At 41.1% G+C, this 25,946-nt stretch overlaps 1 protein-coding gene across 5 annotated transcripts in view; it reads left to right on the top strand.

Moving 5' to 3' along the window:
• LOC135494754 (TELO2-interacting protein 1 homolog) overlaps positions 1-25,946 on the top strand; it is a 412,060-nt gene that overhangs the window by 47,826 nt on the left and 338,288 nt on the right. For all 5 annotated transcript variants that reach the window (XR_010448433.1, XR_010448431.1, XR_010448432.1 and 2 more), the window contains exons 6-8: positions 2,138-2,256; positions 3,704-3,794; positions 4,011-4,188. Coding sequence is in view for 2 of the 5 variants with exons in the window: in XM_064783023.1 (XP_064639093.1) it covers positions 2,138-2,256; positions 3,704-3,794; positions 4,011-4,188 (388 nt within the window). In the remaining 3 variants the exon portion in view is untranslated. The remainder of the gene's footprint in view (positions 1-2,137; positions 2,257-3,703; positions 3,795-4,010; positions 4,189-25,946) is intronic.

Below are 25,946 nucleotides of genomic sequence, written 5' to 3'. Positions count from 1 at the left end.
CGTTCCGAATATCGGACAAGCATGCAAGAGCCACCAATTTCGTAAAATCGTTCCATTATCGCCTGGAGCGATTTTTGGGGCGAAATCGAAGAATTGGCGCGATTGTGGGCGAATTTCGCATCTGACATTCCGGCGATTTCATATTATCGCCTCACATTCGCCGGTCGATTTTCGGACAGATTTCGCAGGCGAAATACTGTAGAGTGAATTTCGCGGCGAATATCGCGTGCGGACTTTGGACGTGATCCCTAGGTAAACCTCTACTAAAAACACTTGCTTTAATTTTTGTAAACATGTCACGAGTGCTTAAAAAGAACCATTTTTGTGATCGTTTTTCGTCGCTGTAGAAATGTACACAGTCGGAGTCAGTCAGTGTGTCAACACAACAACGGTGTTAGTATACACATGAATCCATGATACACGGAGACACGAATGTAAACATTTCCCTGTTGGGTCGGAAGGAGTTCACTGTTACCGATCACTGCCCCAAGAAAGGTCATCTGAGCTGGTTGACTAAAGTAGATGATGATAATGATGAAAATGTAGCACTGCTGTCATCAGTGCTTTTATAGTTAAGTTAGGCCTATAGTCGGATTCATAAGTAAATGTCACTGACTGCCCTTTTGGGTTGCTGTGCAAAAACAATTGGGCCGATTACTTCAAAGTTTGGTTTTTCTTGAATCTAATTTCGGGACCCAACACAATTTCCAGGTTAGAGATTTGCAAATTATAAAGAAAAAAATTGTCAACTTTGGAGCCCTTTGGCCATTTTGGGGGAATCTGGAGGGCCCGATTTTTTTTGATGGATAGTTCTAAATGAAACTTGGCAGCTTTAAAGATACACACGAAAAAAAATTAACCTGAACATTTCAGCAAAATGCATCCAGAAATAAGCAGTACAGAGGAGAACATGTCAAAATCAATACACTACGTCAATGTACACCAATACATACAAAAAAAATTATTTCGTAACCATGGTTACTGAAATATGAAAATCCTCTTTGGTCCCGAAATTAGATTCAAGAAAAAACAAACTTTGAAGAAATCGGCCCAGTAGTTTTTGCACAGCGGCCCAAAAGGGCAGTGACATTTACTTATGTATCCGACTATAGGGCTGTCTTGTAACTATGTTATTGTCTCAAAAATGAATACAAACTGCTACCTAGTTACTCAGTACATCATATTCTATACTGTGCATTCCTTGCTTCAATTGTTCTTGTATCATATTTTTCAACATTTCTCTCTAATCGCAAGCCGAGGATAAATACTCCTTTCAAGATAGCAATTTCGGCCAATGACAGCAGGTTTTACAAAATGTAAATGCGCTGTTTATTTTCAATAGTCACTGAATAGCTAAGACACATGTAAACCCGTCTTAATTGGCCAGAAAACATCTCTCAGCTTCTCCCACAAATAACGATTCACCTATTCCAACGTCAGTAACATGTGCACGCGGAAAACAATACGACTAACTCCACTTTTTCAAGACAAATCACACCATCCCACAACTATTGCATGATTAACCCCTAACAATGACAAGTTCTTCCTCATACTCTCCCTTTCATATCGACAGGTGAGCACAATGGCCCTGGCCATTTCATTGTATATATCATTGGTTCAGTTTTTTTGGTGAAATGGGTGACATTGTTGACAAAACATTAAATTCAATTAGTGACCAGCCCTGGAATTAGTGTTTACACTGGCACCTAACAAAGTGTCAGACAGCGTTGGTTTGGTGCCTGTCGCACATGATTTTGCTGTCTGACACGTAATGGATTTTGTTGTAAAATCTTGCAAAGAGTCAGACAGCAACACATGTGTACCTGTCAAAACCTCTAAAATCACAATTTAGTAGCTGACAATGTCCTTAAGAGTAAGACCGGCACCCTATTTCCAGGCTTGTGACGTGTGCACTTCAAATCAAGATGCCTCCAGCGAGTGTATGAAGAATTCACATTACTCATTGAAATTTGAAGAATTGTGTCTTACGTTATCTGTTCCTTGAGTCTTTGACGGAATTTGCTAAAGGTGTTTTAAACCATGCTATTAGTTAGTGATTTAAAAATTAAATTAAAGCAAAGAGTAAATTGCCTACAGAACAGGATGGTCAAGAAAATTAAAATCCATTTTTTTTTAGGTGATCAGTATTTGATGTGCCGTATTGGTGACATATTTCCCTCGTTCCTTCCCGGGATTGCGATTGCTCTGAGTAAAGTCATCACCGGTGATGTGAAGCAAGGCCAAGCAGTCACTGTAGTATGTATAGAACACTTGGCAATGATGTCATCAGATCATATATTGAAATTCGAGTAGATAGACTTCTTTGTTCGCTTTGCACTTGGAGGTGATTTTCTCAAGGGAGTATTCCTCCTCCAAGGCAGGATGAGCGTTATTGCGTGCCACTACGGTTAGACTCCAATTGGGTTTATCCGCCTGGTGACTCTGACTTCGAGTCCGACCCGAGGTTGAGTCCACGCAAGCTACTCATGTTTCTCCTTTGGTGGAGTCTTTAACATGCCCTGAATAGACACCAGTCCAGATACATGAAACCTCGGTTTTAAGTCTCATTTGAAGGACTATGAAGTGTCGGGAAATATTATTGTTCCTCGAAAGCCACGCCAGTTCATCCAGAAATACAATCCTGGGATCTCCCGGGATCGAAACCAGGCCCTTTTGTGTGGTAGCCAGCAGTGTTAACCCAATAGAGCCATTGTCGCCTTGAACCGCCTTGCTACAAGCTGCCACGGCCGCCCTTAACCGCCTTTAAAACAGCTGGAATACCCCGCTTTGGAATCCCCGGCTACATCATCATATTCATTTCATTGAGTGAATGTACTGAGCTATCCAAATATGGAATAAAATGTGCGGGTTTCTATTCTTGACTTTTGGAATCACAGGGGGAAATCATGATGGGGAATCCCCGGATTGTGGGCTTTTCGTTTTTGTGCAGCAAGGTCGCCACTTGCGTCTTTCTGGCGATCAAGTGAGTTTGGCTCCGAGAAGGAGAGGAATTTACGATCATTGGATCAAATAATTCAATGACTCTGACGATGATTTAAAAACTCTAGATGATGGAAAATCTGATATCGTTGTACCAGGTCACAGGTCAAGGTCAAATGTCATCAAAAGTTGACCCCACCAAAAATTCTTTAGTTAAGTAGCTTTCATATAAATATAACTTGTAATACGTGATTTTTAATTCCAACCATACATAAAGATCTTTGAAAAAAATCATGTTAGAATTTGTGAAATCCTCAAAAACTAGGTGGTTACAGATGGAAAGTGCCAAAAGAATAGGCGGCTCTATTGAGTTGACCAAGGCCATGAGGCTCCTACTAGTAGATAGACAAATCTCAGCAAATGTATCTGGTTGTTAACCATGTCCTACAGTGAAATAAACTGCAAGACAATTCACTGCAAATTTTATTTAGGCTGCTCCACCAGACAAAAGGCCGCGCACTCCTAGTACATGTAGGCTTAGAATTTGGAGCCATTTTGACCTTGGGTACTGGAAACTGTGAAAGAAGATTGAGAGGACACAAAGACTGTTTGGAGGGCACCGACTGCCATGGCAGCAGCGGCAGTGGTTAATCTCAAGCCCTGCATTGACCTGAGCAGGCACTTACCAACAGTTGATGCCAAAGTAGTGTTAGTTTCAAAATGGCTATCTCCTCTCGAAATGCTTTCTTTGCTTTCTTTCCAGCATGCGATTAGAGCGTGGGCAAGTCTTGTCACCTTGGTTGTCGGAGATGCCACATTAACATGGGCTCAAAATAAACAGATAAGTGTCAAAGGTATACACTTCGATGCATTGGTTATTGAAATATTTCAGCTCTACTGATTGCTCATTGTACTGTAAAGAGTCAGTTGAAAGCATTTAAAATTGTTCGAAATACAGTTAACCTCTTAGACACTAGCAATATAAGTTAAGTTATGTATAGATATCTTTTGGCCACTGTAGTTTGTACTGCCATCCTGGTCCCTGTAAACCACTGTACATTTCCTTACAGCCAAGAATGAAAAACAACAGCAGTTGGTCATTGAGAGGTCACCTGACTGGGCTCAAGCTACAGCTGATAAACTAGACATTCTGATTGGTCGGATAGTGACCTTGACCTCTCATGCTAATTGGAAGGTGAGGCTGGCAATGGTCAATTGGGCGGAGCAGCTACTTAATGAATGTCAGCGGTGAGTTATTGTTTAAAGATGTGTCCAATGCCCACAGTTTGATAACAGAAGAATGTATAGCCTCTATTGAATGGTTTCTGTCCCTCTAAATATTATCGTGATCTAACAATGTCAAATTTTTTGGTCCGACCAGTACTGTGCAGTGATCAAAGGTTTACAGTGATGGAAAATGATTTTCGGCAATACTTGACTTGCCAAACTCAGCTCGACGCCGAACTGCAGCGCCACTCGCGGACAAAGATAGAACAACTCGACATTTTTTTCACCGGTTTCTCGCTGCGCATGCGTACCAGCGGAAATCAACAAAAGATGACGCTGGTACGCATGCGCAGCGAGAAACCGGTGAAAAAAATGTCGAGTTGTTCTATCTTTGTCCGCGAGTGGCGCTGCAGTTCGGCGTCGAGCTGAGTTTGGCAAGTCAAGTATTCTTTTGTGTCACTATGTCTACATATTCTTTGATTATTCATTAGACCAACAGTCATAATGGGTTAAAGACTTTGATGTTAACACTGCTGGCTACCACACCAAAGGGTCCTGGGAGAACCCTGATCTCTCGATGAACCAGTGCCGGTTTCAGGCAACTCCTAGCTCTTCTGGCTTTTCACAGTCCTATATGAATAATGAATATGATGAATGCCCAAAGAAATATGGCAAAGATCCCAAATGGACCACAAAGCTGAAAGAATAATGATGATAATTGATTGGGCTCGGTTTCGAAATAGTTGATAAATAAAGGATAGTTCACATAAGAGGACTGTATATATTCTTCATGATAAAATCATATATATAAATTGCAACTGCACAAACTGGAACAAGACTAACACATTCTAAACACAACAACTAACTTATACACAAACAGGTTACACCCAAATCCAGCAGAAGAAATCAGTTTCATTCCTATTCACATTAAGAATCAAGGTAACAATTCACTGGCCATTCACTATAAGCTTAACTACTTTTCTAACTAGAGTCAGTCAATTCACAATTTAGGCGCGAACAATAATACTAAAAGGAAAGACAGTGCTAGAGGTTCTTTGGTTGTCAAATCAAAACAGCTCAGAAAGACGAAAAAAATGAATCTCTTTTTGTCCCACCTTGACCTGACTGAAGTCTGCAGTGTAACCCACAGGCTATTGATAGACAACAGAGGACTGACAACAATGGGCTCAAGCCAAGCACTGATGTGTGCTGCAGGGTTTGGTAATGCAAATGGGGGGGTCCGGGGGTACTCCCCCGGAAAAATTTCAAAATTTGGGAGGCTAAAGACGTAATTTCCTGGCACCTAAGGAGATGATTTGGACGTTTTTATCGTAGCTTCGACACTGGGCATTTCTGTGTGCGATGAAAGCTTTGAGCGCCGGACGCGGAAAGAACAGACAGAAAGTCGCAAAACCGCCGGGCTGGTAGTAGGCTACTAGCCGTATGTGAGCATTCGCCTACTTTCATTTAGAAATTTTAAGCAAGCAGTCACAATTTCAACCAATAGAATAAAAATATGCCGGCCTACCCAGTCCGTAGCGATATCCACTTCGTGCGCCCAACTCAACTGCACTGCCCGAAGTACTGCCATTACTATCCACATGTTCCGGCAGACGACGGTCGGCCAATAACAATCACCCATAGCCTTGGCAACGAGGTCAAGGGAGTCGACAAAAGCGTACCTGTACGATCGGCTAGCGGCAAAGCGGGGACGGTTGTTTTTAACTAGAACTGTGAAATTTGCTTCCAGCAAATTTGTGTCCAGCACCAGGGGGTGGATGAGAGGTGTGCTGAAGGAGTGGGAGTAGCTGTAAGTTTGTGAGAATTGCAAATTTTTGTGTAATTTGGGGGGATGGTCCCACAAGGTGAGTATTTGGTTGATAGGCAGTAGGAGTACAATGTAGTTCAGGTTCATTGGCACTGTTCATTGGCACAGTAACTGTTTTTGATCAATAATGCTTGGGATGAGGATGGAAGAAAATGATGGCAATGCCTTGTTGTCTAAAGGCGTCAAACACAGACTGAGATGAAAAAAGAAATTTGTTTATGCTTTTTATTACAAAATGTATGATAAACACATAATGATCACAAATTAAAGATAGCTCAGAGGTTGGTGAAAAAACTACTAGCCTAGCACGTAATTCCATCACTTTGGTAAATCTAGTTGAAAATTCTCAGATACAATGGTGATTAGATTTATTGATATTTCAATGTTCGAACAGGAAATGCGCTACAACAGTTGAATACAAGGCAGTAATTGACTTACATACAGGTTCTGTATTCTGATTGGGGATAAGCAAAAAGGTATACAAATTGAAATGTTGTGAACAAATTACTAGCAGCAAATTACATGCATCAGAAGTGTTACAGTTACTTCGGTACAACCTTGGTGAAAATTATCAGATACTAAGGAATTTGAGATTGATTGATATCTCTTTGTCAGGTCACTTGATACACATTGTTTCAACGTTCGAACAGGGAATGCGTTACAACAGTTGAATACAAGGCAGAAATTGACTTACATACAGGTCATGAGGTTGCCCTGTTTGTTTTGTGGATGAAATGACAGTGTTACATATAATGCAATGGTTGAAGGAATACTAGAATATCTGATTGTTCCTTGAGGCTTTGCAGACTACTGAAGGCTCAATGAAGTCATGTTGTTGATCTTGGTTGTGATGTGTTCGATGGATGGTAGGTTGTTGTGTGGATCATCGATGTTGGTGCACTTCAGTGCGTTCCATTAGGCATCACCATATACTAGTAATCGTAACCTTAATTTCCATTATTAGAGTCAGCATAATGAGACAGTTCGTGGACTTCAATGAACGTCCCCGAAACGGTAGACGTGTTGGTGGCGACATCTTTTGTTTGTAAATGTTTCTGGAGCATGTCCACCTTCTCAATCAATGAACGAATTAGATAGAATTCAGCTTCAGTGTGGAGTTGTGACAACTCTCTGAAATCCTTTTGGGAAGTTAAGGTCGGTGCAACGTAAAAAGTTCAATATATGTCGAAATAGTGGCCCATCCCGATCAACGAAGATACAGCCATTAGCATCCTGCTGCGCAGGAATGTTACCTTTGATCATGGCACCTAACATGGAGTCGGGGTATTGCGTAAGTGTGAAAACTGCTGTTGTGTAGAGTGTGCCACCTACATTCAGATGAACCAAATCCGTGGACGAAGATATATTTCAGAAGGGGGATGTTCAATCCAGATAGATCTGTAATGCTACGTTCACACCTAATGCGTATTTAAACCGAATTCCGTAGTGCGCACTCCGGAATTCGGACTAGTTAGTGCGGGATAAAAATGATGAGTTCACACTGGGTTAATTCGAATCTCAATCCGCACTAACTGCGTTCAGACACAATCCGGACTAGATCGCGGCCATCGCCATCATGTTGTTCAGCCCTGGACCGATCAAACATTGTATCCACGATGTGGCGAGGATTGTGGATCGGTCGGGTCCCGAGGACTTCATCCAAAATTTCAAGTTCTTCGTCCCCAAAGCCGTTCCGTCCTGAGGTACTTGATCGACCCAAGTTGTTACGGGCCTTGACCCAATCTCCCTTCATTGATTTTAGTTTGTTACGACACTGGTCAGTCGTACGATCGTAGCCTTCTTGTTTCAGAAGCTCAGCGATCCGGCTGTATACATGGGAATTGCGGTGATTCCCCTGCAATTGGCCCTCAATATCTTCATCTCTCCATATCCTTAACAAGGCCAGTCGCTCATCGCGTGACCAAGCAGGACTTCTTTGTAGATTGGCAGCCATTTCGTACAATAAAACAACAATGAAAATCACTTGGAAAAATGCAGGAATGACAGCGTGATAAACACATGTGCATGACAGAATAAAACGGAAGGAAGTAGGCCAATAACCACTGCGCATGGGTGAACAGGTAGCGACTGCGCTAATCCGAATTAAACTGTTCACACTGCCAATGTTAATGCGGAATAAGCTGGTGCGCACTAGCTAGCACGGATTAAGAACCGTACTTGTTAATTCGCATTCAATCCGGACTAACTGGCTTCTAGTGTGACCTCTTATTCCGAATTAAGGCTTTAGTACGCCTTTAGTGCGGAATAAAACGCTAGTGTGAACACGGCATAAGACACAAGGAGAGAGAGAAGTGAAAATAGACTGAGCTGGAAAACATAGGAGTGACAGGAAAGCATAATTGTTAATGTTGTTGGCCAACTTCAAATCAAATAAAAGATTTCCACAGGCGATGGAACTTGAATAATCTAGATGTAAGTTACTGGCTCGACAACTGCAACAGACCACAAAGCTGGTGAAAGCAGCAAAAGCGTGGCAGTTTGAAAACCCTTCAGAAACGAGTGATTTCTGGGGGAGGTGTAAACTGTGGACGAAATTTGAAATCGTAAAAAAAAATTATATTTTTCTTTCTTTTTGTCTTCCAATTGAATTTGTAAAATTCTCTATGAAAATGACGGGATAAATACCAGATATGCAAACGATGGGTCCAATCGTCATTCAGGTAGGCCCTACTGATGGATACAGTCCATCAAGCCTTTTATACTCCAAAGTCATTATGCAACATACAGGCCTAGAATTTAAGAATGAGAGGGGCACTACCATTTTGTCCCCATTTTTTCCCCTTCTGCCAGGGCAGGCAGCCAAGATCAGGGGCAGCAAGGTCAAACTTGGTCACTTTTTTGGGCACTGAGGACATGGCAGAATTTGACCTGAGGGCACCGAGGCCAAATTATAAGCTTTGTTATAGATTACCATAAGTGTTCCTTTTTTGTCTTACACACTCATAACTGTTAACTGTTAACTGTCAGGTTGCCAAAATCAATAACTGGGGACGAGGTTGACCGAAAATTTGTGCGCAACTCAGGTACACTCGGCATAGTAACCGATTACCAAGGGACGAGACTCGCACAACACGCATCTGCTGTCACTTAAACTGTCATTGCATGAGAAATCAAGCCTAAGCAGGTCCACACGCACCACCAGGCAATGAATAAGACAAAGGGTTCTAGTCTATTGAATCGCACTGAACAACCGACGAGAAGCTTGTTGGGAAATATGAATTAAACGACCATCAAATCGCACGTCATCTAGAATCGTCTGCTGTTGTGTGTACATAGCTACATACATTGTACACACATATAGTACACACACTGCATGATCGAATCGAGAGGATGACTAACAAAACCACCCTGTGCATCGACGAATTAGACTGAGAAATCACATCGAAGTTTGATCAGAGACATGTTAGATAAACAAAAATGTCACAAAACTTACTTGAACAAATTTTCCAGCCTCGGTGTGCCCGCTGCAGAAGCCTGAAGCTGCGCCTCTTGGGCCTTCCGCCGCCTCCTCCGATCCGGCATTTTGCTACCGAACCTCGGCGACAGGGGTGGGATGTCAGTGTGTATGCAGTGCAAATGATCGTCAAGAGTATACCATGCGAACGAGGTCTGATAATTGGCCGTTCCTCTGTACAAACGCTCCCCGCTGCTTATCACAGCTTTGCAAAATAGTAGTTGAATTGTCGAGAGATCGCAGTGGGAGTGTGTGTAGTTAGTGAACCCGTACTAACATCGGCGACCGGGCCACGTGCTACGGGGCATTCCCGTTCAAGGCTTAGGGGCACCGCGGCGAGCCGGGGGAAAGGGGCAGGACACTTGTGGCCGTGAGATTACTGGGTTTGGGTGGGGCAACCAGACATTTGAAAGGGAAATGCGGCAATTGGCCGCGGTTAAATTCGAGAGCTGAACATACTGCGTTGAAATAAAATTATGGCAGGAGGTTTCAACAACGACGGATTGTTTATTCTACAAACAATAGAGTTCCATTACAGAGGGCACCTGTTTCAGTTTGAAACCTTTCCCTTCACATCCATCTGGCTTGTTTCGTAGATGTGTCATTGTATTGTCACAGCTACAGATGACAGATTTATAAAGAACTCAGTCAAACCTATAGCTTCAAAGCCAGGAGGGCACGTCGATTATAATAACAATGATAACAATGATAATTAGGAGAAATATTTTTATAGTGGAGTAAAATCAATAATCTTCCCAAGCTTGTTGGCTGGGGTAGCCTTCGGCCCTATGGTTCATCCTCCATGAAGTATACATAATGGGGACATAGCCATTCCTCTTCGGTGCTTCAAATAATCCCAAGATAAGAGATCAAATGGCCATATCAGAGCATTGCTAGAACATAGCTAGGATAGGATAGCAGCAAACGTGTCTGTCATTCATTGTTCTGAGAATGTCGCTCCGCCTGGTCGCGTGGCGTGCGTGGTGCTTTTAACGCAAGCCTATCGCCACCGTTCGCCATTGCGTGCCATTGCCAATTGCCAATTGCCATATGATCAGATGATTGGGCGATTTGACAGATGGATACCGATTCGATGAGAGATGGTACAACAACCTTGTTTTAAATCAATCATACCAACGCCGACAGGCAATAATTACTACTCCAAATCCAAGTTGCCATTTATCATGTTTATATGTAGGGAACATTCATTTTCCTCACAATAAAATTCACTAGAAACTCACCTGATCGATGGCGATGCTGAACAAGTATAAAAAATAATCCGCTGCCAACCACAAGGCCATTTTGACGAGGTCGCGCAGGTGCCAGAGTGAATTGACGGAAAATAGTTGTCGGCAAAAAAATCCTATTTTGATATTTGTTCGTTTTCTTCTCTGTTCATCGTCTTGGTGTAAATCAGTGATTTAATTAACCCTTTCGCTGCACCGCTCAAAATTATTTCAATATTGATTTCTTGCTGCCCCCAAAATACTGTAAAAGCCAATTTTAACATAGGTAACTTTGAGGCCAATATCCAGCCTGAAGGAGAAGAGATAGAGCTTTGGACTGTTGGAAAAGGTTGTTGGGGACAGCATGGACTTTCAAATTATGCATTTGTCAATCACCTAAAATTATGTTAATTAACTAAATAACGCTAATTAGTATTAATCAGCGAGGAGAAAAATACCATTTTTCATCTTGACCCAGGCTATCACTATCATTCTCGTCGGACCCTGAATCATGCACACTTTCAATCCCCATGCACGCTGTGTACATCGGCATTATGTTCAGAATCATAATCACTAATCAGACTCGTCTTCTAACGCATTGAATTCACTATTTCATCAATTATTGATTCTGCAGTTCGTCGAACACGTGACTGAGGCATTTAAATTTGTTTGCAAAACTTTGGACTCAAAATATCGCCTAAACTTTGAATAAAAACACCGAAGTTTTCACCTAGAAATCGGAAGTTCTAGCGGTAAACAACATGGTAGGACACCTAGCGACAAGTTCCTGTACTAATTTGCTATTGAAAACATCGTCTGATTCAGGTCTCTCCCAAGTCGCAGTTCTGCGTACATCCGCACAGATCGGAAATTTTTTTTGGTCGCAAAAATGCGTACATCCGCAGCGAAAGGGTTAAGAATGTTTGTAGCTGATTTAAACGTTTGAATCATGTTTTGGAAAACGATTTTAGGATCAAGGTCAAATGAAAGTAGTTTTTGGCGCAATGACGTCAATGACGGCTGATTCGACTGGGGAATGCCGATGACCAAGTAGTACTAGTATAGGACGGCTACGTCACAGTTTTCACGTCCCCAGCCAGTCCCTAGGTACGCTCCTAGGGACCTGCAATGCTAAAAATGTACGCAATGTATTACATGACCACTCATTTATGAAGACATAGGGACTTTTTTTCGCCAATCATATAGTTTATGTTTCACTTTATCATCTGAGGAAAAAAAAGTGCCTACTAGTATGTCTCAAGGGTAAAGGGTCCAAATCGACCGAGAAAGAATTTCCGTATGTAAAAATGTACAGCGGAATTTCGCGCCAAAACGAAATGTCGTAACGTCAAAATCTGCTGTGACGTAGCCGTCCTATACTACTAGGCCGATGACGTAATTGTGGGTATTGCCGTGTAAAGCAGGGTGTACACTGGCAACATTTTTGCAACAAATCTGCAACATTTTGACAACATGCCCCTGTACACACTTGGCAACAAATTTGCAACATTTTGGTTGAGAGGCAGTAGCAGTACAATGTAGTTCAGGTTCATTGGCACTGTTCATTGGCACTGTAACTGTTTTTGATCAATCATACTTGGGATGAGGATTGAGGATGGAAGAAAATGATGGAAATGATTTGTTGTCTAAAGGCGTCAAACACAGACTGAGATGAAAAAAGAAATTTGTTTATGCTTTTTATTACAAAATGTATGATAAACACATGATGATCACAAATTAAAGATCCTATAGCCCAGAGGTTGGTGAACAAATTACTAGCCTAGCACGTAATTCCGTCACTTCGGTAAATCTAGTTGAAAATTCTCAGATACAATGGTGATTAGATTTATTGATATTTCAACGTTCGAACAGGAAATGCGCTACAACAGTTGAATACAAGGCAGTAATTGACTTACATACAGGTTCTGTATTCTGATTGGGGATAAGCAAAAAAACACAAGTTGAGAATGTTGTGAACAAATTACTAGCAGCAAATTACATGCACCAGAAGTCTTACAGTTACTTTAGCTGAATCGGTAGATGTCGTCCTGGGTAAGACTAAAGTTTACCCATGATTGTGCTGAGTGAACATTAGACCATTAAGCGACCCAGTTTGTCATCTCCGCACTTTTCCAACCAGAGATCGAGTTGAAATTGGTATGTTTGCAGCCTAGCATGACACGAAACCTTGATTGCAGGTTGGGAAATTGCGCAATGACAAACTGGGTAGACTTTAGTGGTCTAATGTTTACCCATGACGATCCTGGGTAACTTTTAGTCTTACCCAGGTTGGTCCTGGGTGAACTTTAGTCTTAACCAGGATGACATCTACCGATTCGGCGTTACTTTGGTACATCTAGCTGAAAATTCTCAGATGCTATGCGACAGGTCACTTGATACACATGGTTCAGCGTTCTAACAGGAAATGCACTACAACAGTTGAACACAAGGCAGAAATTGATGTACATACAGGTTCTGTATTCTGATTGGGGAAAAGCAAAAACGAACACAAACTGAAATGTTGTGCAAAATAACTAGGACCAAATTACATGCACCAGAAGTCTTACAGTTACTTTGGTACATATAGCTGAAGATTTTTAGATACTATGCTATGCAATTTGAGATTGATTGATATGTCTGACAGGTCACTTGATACACATGGTTTCAACGTTCGAACAGGAAATGCACTACAACAGTTGAATACAAGGCAGAAATTGTCTTACATACAGGTCATGAGGCTGCCCTGTTTGTTTTGTGGATGGAATGACAATGTTACATATAATGCAATGGTTGAAGGAGTACTAGAATATCTGATTGTTCGTTGAGTCTTTGCAGACTACTGAAGGCTCAATGCAGTTACGTTGTTGTTCTTGCTTGTGATTTGTGCGATGGCTGGTAGGTTGTTGTGTGGATCATCGATGTTGGTGCACTTCAGTGCGTTGAGGAACAGTTCTTTAGGTACATGTATTACCATGTTGGTTATTTCTTCATTTTGCTGTGTGAGCATTGTAACTTCGTTTTTAGCTACGCTGGCTTCCAGTTTGTACTGGAGCTTGCCAAAAGTAGTTCCAGCAAAATAGTTGCATTTTCAATCCGAATTTGCTGTAGCTGAGCCAGAAAATGTGCCAGGATACCAATATTTTGAACTCTTGTTTCAATAGGATTATATCTATCAGGCCTCTCAATTACATGATTCCTACACCGTATAACGGTGTAGACCGCACAGGATGTCCCCAAATTAGGTCTATTTTTTTATTTTTTTTTTAATAATATGACCCCCTGAAGCGTTTTTTGACCCCTAACATAACCAAATCTCATCCAAATGGCCTAATTTTATAGTTTTACCCTAAAAATTATGATTTTTCAGGTGTATGTGGTGATATCAGCCACTAACTTTGATTTATGACGTCGCTGTTCAGGCAAATTGGCGCGATGAAATGTCCCCAAATTAAGCTAAAAAGCAAAAAAACATGTCCCCAAAATAGGCTATAAAAATAAAGGGTGTAGAGGTCTCTACGTAATTGAAAGGCCTGGCTATTCACAGCAGAAAGACTAAACGCCCCGTAATTGGCAGTAATTGGCAGATTTTAAGCTGGAAATTGTCGTCTGGTCAAAAGTGGCAAAACGGCCTTGATCCTACCTGTCTCTGTAATGTACTGAACGCGCTATACATAAGGCATTGCCCTAAGGAATTGCAGCCGAGGCTGATAAAGTGATGTCCATTTTGCGAATGTCTATAGAGTGTGTACGTTCACTTCAAAACATATTTCCAATCGAAATTTTTCATAACGAGCAGTTAGAAAGTAGTATTTCCCTATATTTTGATTCTCAATGTCAACATGTCATTTTGTGGGGTTATTTTGTCTAATTCTTATTAATATTGCCGATAAAAGACACGTAGAGAAACCCAGATTCATGCGCTTAGTTCATCTCCGGGCGATAGACGTTTTGACAGAAAACCAGGGTGAGTTTTCTCTGTATTTTCTCTTGATTTGCTAGGTACAATTGGCCATGACAACTGTTATTTGAAAAGTCATAGTATAGAATGACTCCCGTAGCTTGTTTACATGGGAAGTGTTACCCTTTTTGGCGTTCTGTCTCGTTAAATTTGCTCAGTCATTGAGTCGAAGTCGAAGATTAAAACACACATGAATGCCATAGTACATTTTATACACAAACGTTGTTGCAAAAAATTCTTCCCAATCATCAGAATTAAATAATCGTAATACTTCACAATTATCTATTACACATAAATATAACAACTACAGGAGAATGACTTTGAAATACAGACAAAACTTTGTTATAAGAATAGCCTCTTTGTATTTAGAAACATCATCGACGTAATCAAAACAAACCCGAACGCTAGATGAACAAACATGGCGGACCGCTTCACAAGAAGTTGACGTTTTCTCATGTTTCTTGTCAAAATAACAATGATATCGTACACCTTTGATAGTGACACTGGTCAGAGTACACAAATAATAGCGACGAAGTTGTCTGCTGGAATTGCGAGGTATTTTTAACCAACAATAACATTATCAGTGCAGTGCCCTAGTAAGCGCGCAGCGCCTTTAGGTTGGGGGGAAACCCCCCAAACCCCCTGGTTGGGAACCTGCTATAGTTCCTTCCGCCAATTTTTTTGTTTTGATAGACAGTTTTCTCCGTGTATCTCTTTAGCAGTAACTCAACTCCATCATCATTAATAGCCGGCAAAGAAATGGAAAATGTCCCCCCCCCCCCCCCCGAAAGGTGTCCTGACTAAATTGTCTGGCACTCTGGCAGATTCTAATGTAAAGTGCAAGCTCTATTGACAATGATTGAACTCACGCAACTGTCGACATGGTACCTTAACTGCAACCCTCAACCATCATTACCCTTCCTTTTCACTGGCATGATATTGGCAAGACTACCAAGAGGTCGTACTGGTGGCTTCCTTGAGACAATTGCTTGTGGTCGTACCTGGGCAACCAATTCAAGGGGTCAGGGATCAGGTTTTCCCCCCACCAACATGTTGCCGAATGGTAAATGAATAAAAAATTGGTTGGAAAGGGTTTTTGCAGACCAAGAGACTTGAAGACACTTGACTCTTATACCTGGGAGCATAAAAAGCCTGCTAGCGAATATTGATTATTCTTTAGAAAAAACCAGAAGATCTGCAAAACCAATGGTACCCCATAAAAACATACATTCCTCCTTAAGGTGTCTTCGGATCCCACCACGGCCCATGTGGAATTCGTTCAAAAGGTTTATTGAAATCTCAAAATAATTTTTTTTTTCTCAAACGCCTGCCCGTCTTTTGCTTCATTATTTCGGGATTATATCCATTTTAAGCATCTTTTGGATATTATCACTAAAGTATCAAAAATCAAAACACATATGTCAGGGGGGGGGTAAACCCCCTGAAATTGAAGTGTGATTAAAAAACAGTGTGAATATTCATGTGGTTCTCTCTCGGAGCTCAGAATAGTCGAGTTGCTTCATTCGCGCGTTTATCTCTTCTGGCGGCCATTTTAAGTCAAATTTAAGCCATTTGAAACGAATCCATGGACTTAAGAAACATTGTTTACATTGGATACGTCGTATGCACGTTAACCATAGTAGCGCTTCGCAGAAAAGCCTTTGGCTTTTCTGTTGCATGCTTAAAACTGCCATTCTCAGTCTATGCTGATATGGAAAACCGTGAGGAGCTGCATGAACTGGGCCTTCATTATTTACCATACATTACAGTTACATACCCGATACCGGTAGATGAACAAATGCAAAACACTGCAACATGTGCAGGGAAGTAAAGCATGCATTGCAAGCCATGTGTCCAAACTCTACCAAGGTGAACGTTACTAGTAAATAAGGGTGAACTTTTTCAAATTTAACTTTATTTTATCCCCCCCCCACCAGTTCACTAGTTTTTCACAAAAGTTTTGATCTTAGTACATTTATGTTTTACCTTACCACCAACATGAACAGCAAGCCATACAGGGTTGTATATCCTCTCACGGTTTTCGCGTATCAGCACAGACTACTTATTGTTTTTGTAACATAATTGGGAATGTTAATAATAAATACAGTGGAACCTCCCTTAGCGGACACCTCTCTATCAAGGACAACCTCTCAATTAAGGACACTAGGTTTGGTCCCAAATTGGTTGTTTCCATTCAATTTGACCTCTCTAATCAGGACACCTCTATTAAGGACAGCACTTGTCTGTCCCGAGGGTGTCCTTAATAGAGAGGTTCTACTGTATCTTATTTTGATGGTGTTTTTTTACAAAGTGCTATTTTTTCTCATGTTTACAGGATGATGCAGTCTGTTATCTACGAGTCATACCAGTGGTCTCCACTGGCAAAGTGGTGTTGCTGTGCATGCTGTGGAACTGGTGACATGAAACCAATGAACCAGTCAGTTGTGAGATTGACAGGATCGGGATAGAAGACGATGTATCTTAACTGATTTGTCCTTCACGTTTTGGTCTTGTTTTACTGTATTATACAAGTTGATTTAATAAAGAAGCCTTGAAATTGAATAGGCATCTCTGAATTTTTAGCTCAGCTGACCAAGTCAGCGGAGCTAGTCAAATAGCTATTCGATTGGTGTCCGTCCTTCCACCCATCCTGCCATCCTTCCATCCAGCCATCTGTAGACAAAGTTGGGCATTTTGTAATCATACAACCGAGGCACTTCAAATCTAGTCTTGCTTATAAACACCGCAGAAAATGTTGCTTACGGAAAAAAATTTGGGCGATTCGACTCAAATTCAGCTCCCCAGGGGGCAAAATGCATAAATGAAAAAACAATTTTTTGACGCTCTATTCCAGTAGATAAAAGCTTGAAATAAAGTTGAAAAGGTCTTCATGATACAGAAGTTTTGATATAAAATAGAATAGTGTCGATTTATATCACCAGTTGGCGGTAGTGAGCAAAACTGTTGTTTGACCCCGGATGACCCCGCTTTAAATTTCCCGCCGCTTATCTGGAGTACTATCATCAAGAAAATGGCGGTGATCTTTTTATTTCTACCGGAGCGATGATTTTGTAAGTGACAAATTTTCTTTTTAAGCCTTTACGGAAACGTATTTTGGTACGAAACTTTACACGTTTATAGAAAAGATCAACGAGAATGTGTTCAAATGCCCTCACAACGATGAGTTCAACAGAATTTGGTCAAAACAACCTTCGAATGGAGTCAACTTTCTTTGCGAAATTGAAGCGACGACCTCATTATTTATCGTAATTTATGCAGATCTTGAGTCCAGCTGATGGGCGATGTTTTGATTTGTGTTCAAACTATTGGAAACTTCAGAAATTAGTTCGATTAGTTCTACTATTCTGTAGGAGTATATTATAGCCATTGATGTTGACAGCTAAAAGCACGAAAACTTTGATCAGGTTTCTCGTCCAATCACGTGACCTCTCCAACACTCGATAATGCACTCTTTTCGTCCACGTTTTAGGCCAATCTTCGGCCTGAACATGAAATCTAATAAGCGCAGTACTTAAATCAGATGTTTCTCTCGCCTTGAAAACATTCCTGGGTAAAATCCATTGAGATTAGCCGAGTTAATCCACTTTTTCCGTGCCTAAAATCTCTGCCGCTGAATTCTATAAATAGAAACTAAAAACATCGCGGCAGTGTGGTTCCCATTGTGCGCCCTCCCACTTCACACCATGTCAGGAACTTTTACGGAGAGAGAGGGCGTGCGGTAAGAAGAATGGCCAAAATGACCAAAATGACGTCACGTTTTCCTGGCAATGTCTCTTGCCAGACCAGTCAAGCATTGGGAAAGCATCTTTAATTCAGACAACGTCAGAACTAGAAAAACGAATATGTTAATTTGCAAAATTAAAAGCAGATTTCACCACTAACCAGCCAAATCGGAATGCGACGGCGCAAAATGTTCTCGCTTTCCTCCTGCTAAAAAACCTTGTTCCCGCACTCCTATTTTAATTTATCCCAAGGAATATGATATGATCTGTTTTCACTTTTTGGCTCACCGTAGGGGAGTCTATGCAATACTGCAGTGTCCGTCGTCCGTCGTCGTTGTCGTCGTCGTCGTTGTCCGTCGTATCCTAGTTCAAAAACAGTGGCACGTTTTTTAACTGCTAGGCCTATAATTTTAAAACTTTGTACACATGACCCCCTAGGTCAGATGACCTGTGACACTAAATTTCTGTCCGATCTGGTTCTCTACTTGGCCACCAGGGGGCCAAATGTGGATATCTAAAAAGTGTGATATCTCGCTTATTAGTGACTTGTTTTTGATAAAACTTTTGTGGTAGGTACTCCTAGCAAGGATACATCATATATCTTACGGGTTTTTAATTTGATCTACCTTTCAAGGTCGCAGAGGTCAAATGGCGTGAATTGGCCGTTTGAGTGTAACTATGGCACGTTTCTCAACCACCAAAGCTATGAGCTTGAAACTTGGTACATATAACCCCCTATATCAGATAACCTCTGGTGCTGAATTTCAGCCTGATCTGATTATTGACTTTGCCACCAGGGGGCCAAAACAGAAAAAGTAAGAAGTGTAATAGCCTGCTTATTAGCAAATTGTTTTTGATGAAGTTTTTATGGCAGGGACCCCCAGCAAGGTTACCTCAGATGTTGCACGATTTTTCGGATTTGACCTACTTTTTAAGGTCGCAGAGGTCAAATGGCGTAAATTTGCCGTTTGAGTGTAACCATGGCACGTTTCTCAACCGCAACAGTTATGAACTTGAAACTTTGAACAAATGACCCCCTAGGACAGTTGACCTTTTACACTGAATTTTGGTTCGGTCTGATTATTGACTTGGCCACCAGGGGGCCCAAACTCAAAACTCAAAAAGTGTGATTTCTCGCTTATTACTGATTTGTTTTTGATAAAAGTTTCATGGTAGGTACTCCTAGCAAGGATACATCACATATCTTACAGGTTTTTGATTTGACCCACCTTTCAAGTTCACAGAAGTCAAAGTTGAAAACTTTGCCGTTCTTGGTACGTTTCGTCGTTGTTCAATGTAAAGAGTTTTAATTTTGTGTAATGATGCATCTAAGAAGCCACTATTTGTATGCCAAGTTTCAGCCAGATCGGAATTCAAATATGGCCGAAATTGCATGTTTTGTGGGTTTTTCCTCGTATTGTGGCAATCCAAAGGTCGTGAGTTCAAACCCCGGTCAAGGACAGCCAAAAATATTTTTATTTTTCATCTTTTCCTTTTTTCTTTTCTGAGTTCTATCTTACATTTTCTTCATTTTTTGATTTATTTGGTGCCATAGATTTAATTAGGCGGCCATCTTGGAAATCGTTTTTTGCCGATTGCTGTAGTGTAACGAGTGATGAAATTGTTATGGTCGGGTGGATGTGTCTACATCACATATCACCCTGGTTTGTTATTTGACCTACCTGTCAGGGTCACTGAGGTCAAAGTTAAAAATATATTCACCATTTTCATGGAGTGGCACGTTTCTCCACTATCATTTTCACCTAGACTCTACATACTGTAGCACTTTCTGTAACTGTCTACTAAAAATACTTACGGTGAGCACAATGGCCCCTGGCCGTTTCATTTGTAATTAAATGGTATTCATATAATGAGATCAATAGTAGTGTCCGTGTCAGATCCCATCATGGAGGTATAAATAATTATTTATACCTCCATGATTCCATCGTTCAACTAGTCTTCTCTCCCCAGGTGCCTCACACGGACCTTCACGTCCCCATACTCAAGACCAACTCTTACAATATCGCCCTCAAAACAACCCTGGAGTCATGAATTCACAGGTGCTCCTGTGAAATCTCAGTTCTAGTTTATTTATCAAACTTTATCGAGGGTTACCCGGTTATCGAATCGAATGGATGTGTCGATCGTCGTGGCGGATTGATATGTGGTTAGGTTGTGCGTCCAAGGCGATTACTAATAGGTCATTCAGTTAGTTTGAGAAAGATCATGATCATGAAGATGCGTGTTGTGTTATCATAACTGGAAAATAAGTTGAAGTTATTATTAGTACTACGATTCTTACACGAGTAAAAAGTAGACGTTTTAAGCAACACAATAATGTTACTCCCATTTTTTCTGTAAAGCTATACTGAACTAGGGATATCTTCCGTTGCCTCCTGTAATATTTACATACCATGGCTGATTAGTTCAATCATATTTCATCCAGCTGGCAGCTCTGCATTGGAAATTTTAGTGGTATAACGTGTTCTCTTGACCTTCAAACAGTAGTATAAAGCCGATATTCACTACTTTATACCCTCAGTCCTATGTTATTAGGTCATCCAGCTGAGCGCCAGGCCCTTGGGCCTCTTGTTATTTATTATAATATTAAAAAATAAAGCTTGCCTATTAAACCTAAACTCTTGAACATGCAACCTTTAACCCTTATACTAGTGTCATGCTTGACCTTAGGTCGAGTTAAAATTCCTACCCCTTTATTACTGTCGCGCTCGACCCTGAGTCGAAAGAGAGGGTAATGCCTCAGAAAATAAATTGTCCACGGCGCAATTGGAGTCCTTTATTTTTAGTTTATCTGCCAGTGTAAAGACGGCACTGCGTCTGATCATTTTCAGACGAGGTCAGGCAAGGGATATGGTGATGTAAGAGGCGTCATCATGCCTCATGTCACAATCAAGTAACAGACCGCATTGTCGCCTGAATGCTATGAGACAAGAGGGTGAAGTCACAATCAAGTAAGTGACCACATTGTAGCCTGATCGATATCAGAGAAGAGCGTGATGTATGAGACGTTATCATGCCTGATGTCACAATCAAGTAGGACTTCGTTGTAGCCTGTCTGATATAAGAGAAGCGGGTGATGCAAGAGACGGCATCATGCCTCATGTCACAATCAAGTACTTGTTCCATTTCTTGTCATTCATCTCATTCTTTGCTATTAAATTCCGCCAGCGTAGCTATTCAGGCCGCCAGGCCTCTAGTCTAGTTCTGCTGTGTCGATTGCGATGATTTCTACCTCCAAGTCGATCGGTGGCTCTTCAATGTGCTGAAAGATAAATGGGGTATCGTGTATCACAGTTAGCTTTATTCAAAAGAGCAGTGATGCATAATTCAAATTGCAAAGCTTGGAGTATCATGGCCATCATGAAAAGATGTGTTGTTTTCTGCACAATTCTGGAGTATATGGGGCACCATGGCACCAATGTGGATTTAGTGAAGGTATTTGGATGGTGATGTTGTTATAGGTGATGGTTGCGTTGCCTTGCAGATAGTTGCATTTGAACATGTTCAATGTAACAGATAGTACTACAATCGTATGTTACATTACATTAACGGAATGGGAGGAGTCACTTATCTTACTTACTTTGATGGTAGTAGCATCGGTGGAATTCAAGTTTGCCTGAGATTGGAATGTGTTTACATACACGTTGCTAATTTCACCGAATCTCCTGCTTTCAGGTCATTGGTCGCACAGTGGCGCCAGGGCGAGCATTTGATTTGTCCAGTACTGTCGCAGAGTTGCAAATCTTGGATTTTCACTTTTTGTGGTGAATTTTTCAATTGCAGGTCTCTTGCAACATCAATCTGAAATGTGTAATGGGTTAGTGTTATAGTGCAAATCTTTGATGATTTGGAAGATATGTATATTGTTCATTATTCTATATTTCTAAACACAATCATTCTCCAATTTTACTTTTACCTTCTGATAGACTGATATGACTTAACACAGCTTGGTCAGGATTTACATTTAAACAATGGTTTTATGATTAGTATTAATAAGCATGTTATAGATGTAGGATTAGCCACTCCAAAACATGTTACTGTTTACAATGGTTTTGCATTGTTTTTATTTCTGTCTCTAGGTAATTTATGTCGTTAGTTACAAGTTTTCTTGTTGAATCTAATGTTATTGTGGAGTAATTCAGGTTTGGACTCCAGACTGGGAACACACATATTTGGACTTCCAATCTGTATTTGTAATTGTAACTCAATGTATTTGCTTTCATGAAAGTTTATTGAATTAGAAGAAGTGAACAGAACCTACAGGACTCCAATTTATTTCTACCGCTAGTCTCCTTTTCCCTCATAATATTAGTATAGGCATGATACGGAGTGAACAGTGGGTGACATTCAGTTCTGAAGATCAAGAAGCAATTATGCATGCAGTGTTGTGTGAAACTTTTTGATCAGCTGGGTGTTGGTGTCTATTTGGTGGGCAGGAAATGGATTTTACTGCAATAATGTACAATGAGGTTCTATAGGGAGATTGCATTTGACAGCGAGGCATATGGTCTCTGGCAGCCACGCAAAAAGCTTGACTGGCCGTGTTTAGAGTAAACACTATGCATGTCTTGTAATTGATTTGCCAATTTTGAGGGACACTGACAGGGTTGTCTTTGCAAGGGCAAGGCAATTGTAACCCTCTTTTTCACCATTCTCGTCATGCATGGGTTCCAAGCTTCCTCTGAAGTATGTTTTTAAATCAAAAGGTGGGTAATGGTTGGCGTTACTTTTTAGCTCACCTCTTAGCAGAGGTGAGCTTATCCCATACCGTGGCGTCTGTCGTCCGTCGTCGTCGTCGTCGTCGTCGTCCGTCGTCCGTTAGCAGGGCACGTTTCATAACTGTTAGAGCTATTGAGTTGAAACTTGGTACACATGTACCCTTATGTAATGACACCTTGGAGACCAAGTTTCGGTCCGATTCATTTCATGGTTTGGCCACCAGGGGGCCAAACGTTAAAAGTGAAAATATGCAATATCTCCCTTAATAGTAGTCGGGAAATTTTGAAAAAAATATGGTAGGTACTTCTAGCAAAGGTGCATCATATATCCTCCGGGTTTTTGATTTAACCTCCTTTTCAAGGTCACAGAGGTCAAATGGTGTAAATTGGCCGTCAGGCCGTAACTATGGCACGTTTCTTAACTGCAATGACTATTGATTCCAAATTTCGTACACATTTACCCCTTAGTCAGGTGATCTCAGGGACCGAAGTTTGGTCCAATATGATTCACCACTTGACCACCAGGGGGCAAAATCCAAAAACCTTAAAAATGTGATTATTCCTTAACTTCTTGCCTGATTGCCACCAATTTGATATCATGGGTACATCTAACCACCATACAGTATACGTCACACAGGTTTTTGATTTGACCTTCTTGTCAAGGTCACAGAGGTCAAATGGCGTAAATTGGCCGTCGGGCCGTAACTATGGCACGTTTCTTAATTGCAATGACTATTGATCACAAATTAAGTACACATGTACCCCTTGGTCAGGTTATCTCAGGTACTGAAGTTTGGTGTGATCTGATTTGCCGTTTGGCCTCCAGGGAGGGGGTCAAATCCTAAATTCTTCAAAATGCCATTATTCCTAGTAATTACTTGCCCGATTGGCACCAATTTTATATCATAAGTACATCTAATTCTAACAACCATTCAATGTGTCACCCGGATCTTTTTTGATTTGACCTACTTTTCAAGGTCACAGAGGTCGAATGTACTGTAAATTGGCCATTTTGGGGAAATTGTAATTGCTTGGACCTACATCAAACCTAACACTACACGACACAATACCATGCTCTTAATCCATCTTTCCTCCACATGAGGTGAGCACAATGGCCCTTGCCATTTCATTTCCAATTATCAATGTCTTAATCTAATTAATTGTAAAAATGAAGAGATGATTCCTCATTCCGTGGTAATATAACATACCTGAGTGATGTTTCCTGCAACACTAACTCTTGTTTTCACCGGTTAAGTAGCTGCACTTGCAATTGGTATGACAGGAGTGGGTTTAGGAGTCTGAAGTTGCTCTGCTTCTTCCATCAATGAAGCCGGAATGTAAAAATCTGCTGTTGGGAAGATTTTGGTCGTGCTATTTGTGGTGATATGCGTGGAGACTTTTGGCGTATATACTGTCATGAGATATGGATTGTTTATCTTGAGTTTGTTGAGGTGAAGTTTGTCGTATATATACAGTTTCGTACAACTGTCTTTGACTGCAATGGCGAGCAATGGCGAGAGGCCACATTTCTGTCGTTTTGCCTTGTTGGTTCTCATAAGTCTTCTTGTTGCCAATCGTTACAACTTTGAACTTTAGAGGAGCCTTTATTATGGTGCCACTGGTGTTGTTTGCTTTCATTACTTTTCTGATGTCCATTTTAGATCTGAAAATATAGAGGTAGGAGATTTTGTTAGATTGGTAGATTTGTGTTTTCTTCAGGCGGGCTATTGTTACATACAATGATAAAACAAGTGCCATATACATGTAATCTGTAAAATGAAAGGGACTCGACTGCTGCAGGACTGTGCTCTGGATTTGACTGGATCATGATAGCTGTAATACGTAAAGAGGACACCAGATTGGATTTGTTGCAAGGGTACCGGTACTATTGATTTGACATACACATGGACATGGTCGTGCCGCCAGTTGTAGTTGGCTGAGCTATCAGTTGATGGTAGCCATGGGCAATGAATGTGTCTTTAATAGGGGTAGGTTTGGTGGTGATGTTTTCATTGAAGTCGCCAGTAATTATGATGTGATCAGGAAAGAATGACTCTGCATTTTGTAGAGCTGTCTCCAAGGTGTTGCAGAATTCTCTTGAAGTGTATGATGGCGGTCTGTAAATGACAACGGTTAGAGTTACGCTGACGTCTTTTTGGATGTGAATAGCCATGTATTCCAGATTAGGTACACCAAGGTTAAATAGGTTCGAAGTCAGAGAGTCTTTGATATAGATAGCAACTCCACCTCTCTGTTTGTCATGGAAGGGACTATCGGAGGTGTACGATGAAGCTCGGTTCCTTTCATACAGGGTGTAACCTAGCATTTGTATGGTATGTGTATTTGATGCTTGGAGCCATGTTTCAGAGAGACACAGAACATCAATATGTGAAACATCATGATTGTATCTGAGGTCATCAAAGTGGGTTAGAAGTCCTTCAATGTTGTGATGGTATACTTTCAGGCTGAGTGTCAGGGTTGTCAAGTCTCAGTGGAAGGATGCTATCATCTGGTAAAGGGTCCATGTGATCAAGGCCTGTTTAGATAGCAGGGAAGCAGTACAAAGCAGAGGAATCATAATCCAGGAGGTGGAGCCCAGTAATTGATGTCACTCTGCTTAGTGCAACATATGCCTGACCAGCAGTGAAGATTGTTTTGAGGGACACAACTATTTCCTTCAATGTTTTCCCTTGGGTCTTGTGAATGGTGGATATTGGGTTCGCATGATGTTAGTATTTTCAAGCCTCTCTTAGATAGGTTGAATTGCCACAGAACCTTGGGGAACTGAAGTTCAGAATTAAGATGTTCTC

This window comes from Lineus longissimus, chromosome 10 (genome assembly GCF_910592395.1).
Source record: "Lineus longissimus chromosome 10, tnLinLong1.2, whole genome shotgun sequence".
NCBI classification, from domain to species: Eukaryota; Metazoa; Nemertea; class Pilidiophora; order Heteronemertea; family Lineidae; genus Lineus; species Lineus longissimus.
This window is presented reverse-complemented; position numbering and strand designations above follow the sequence as displayed.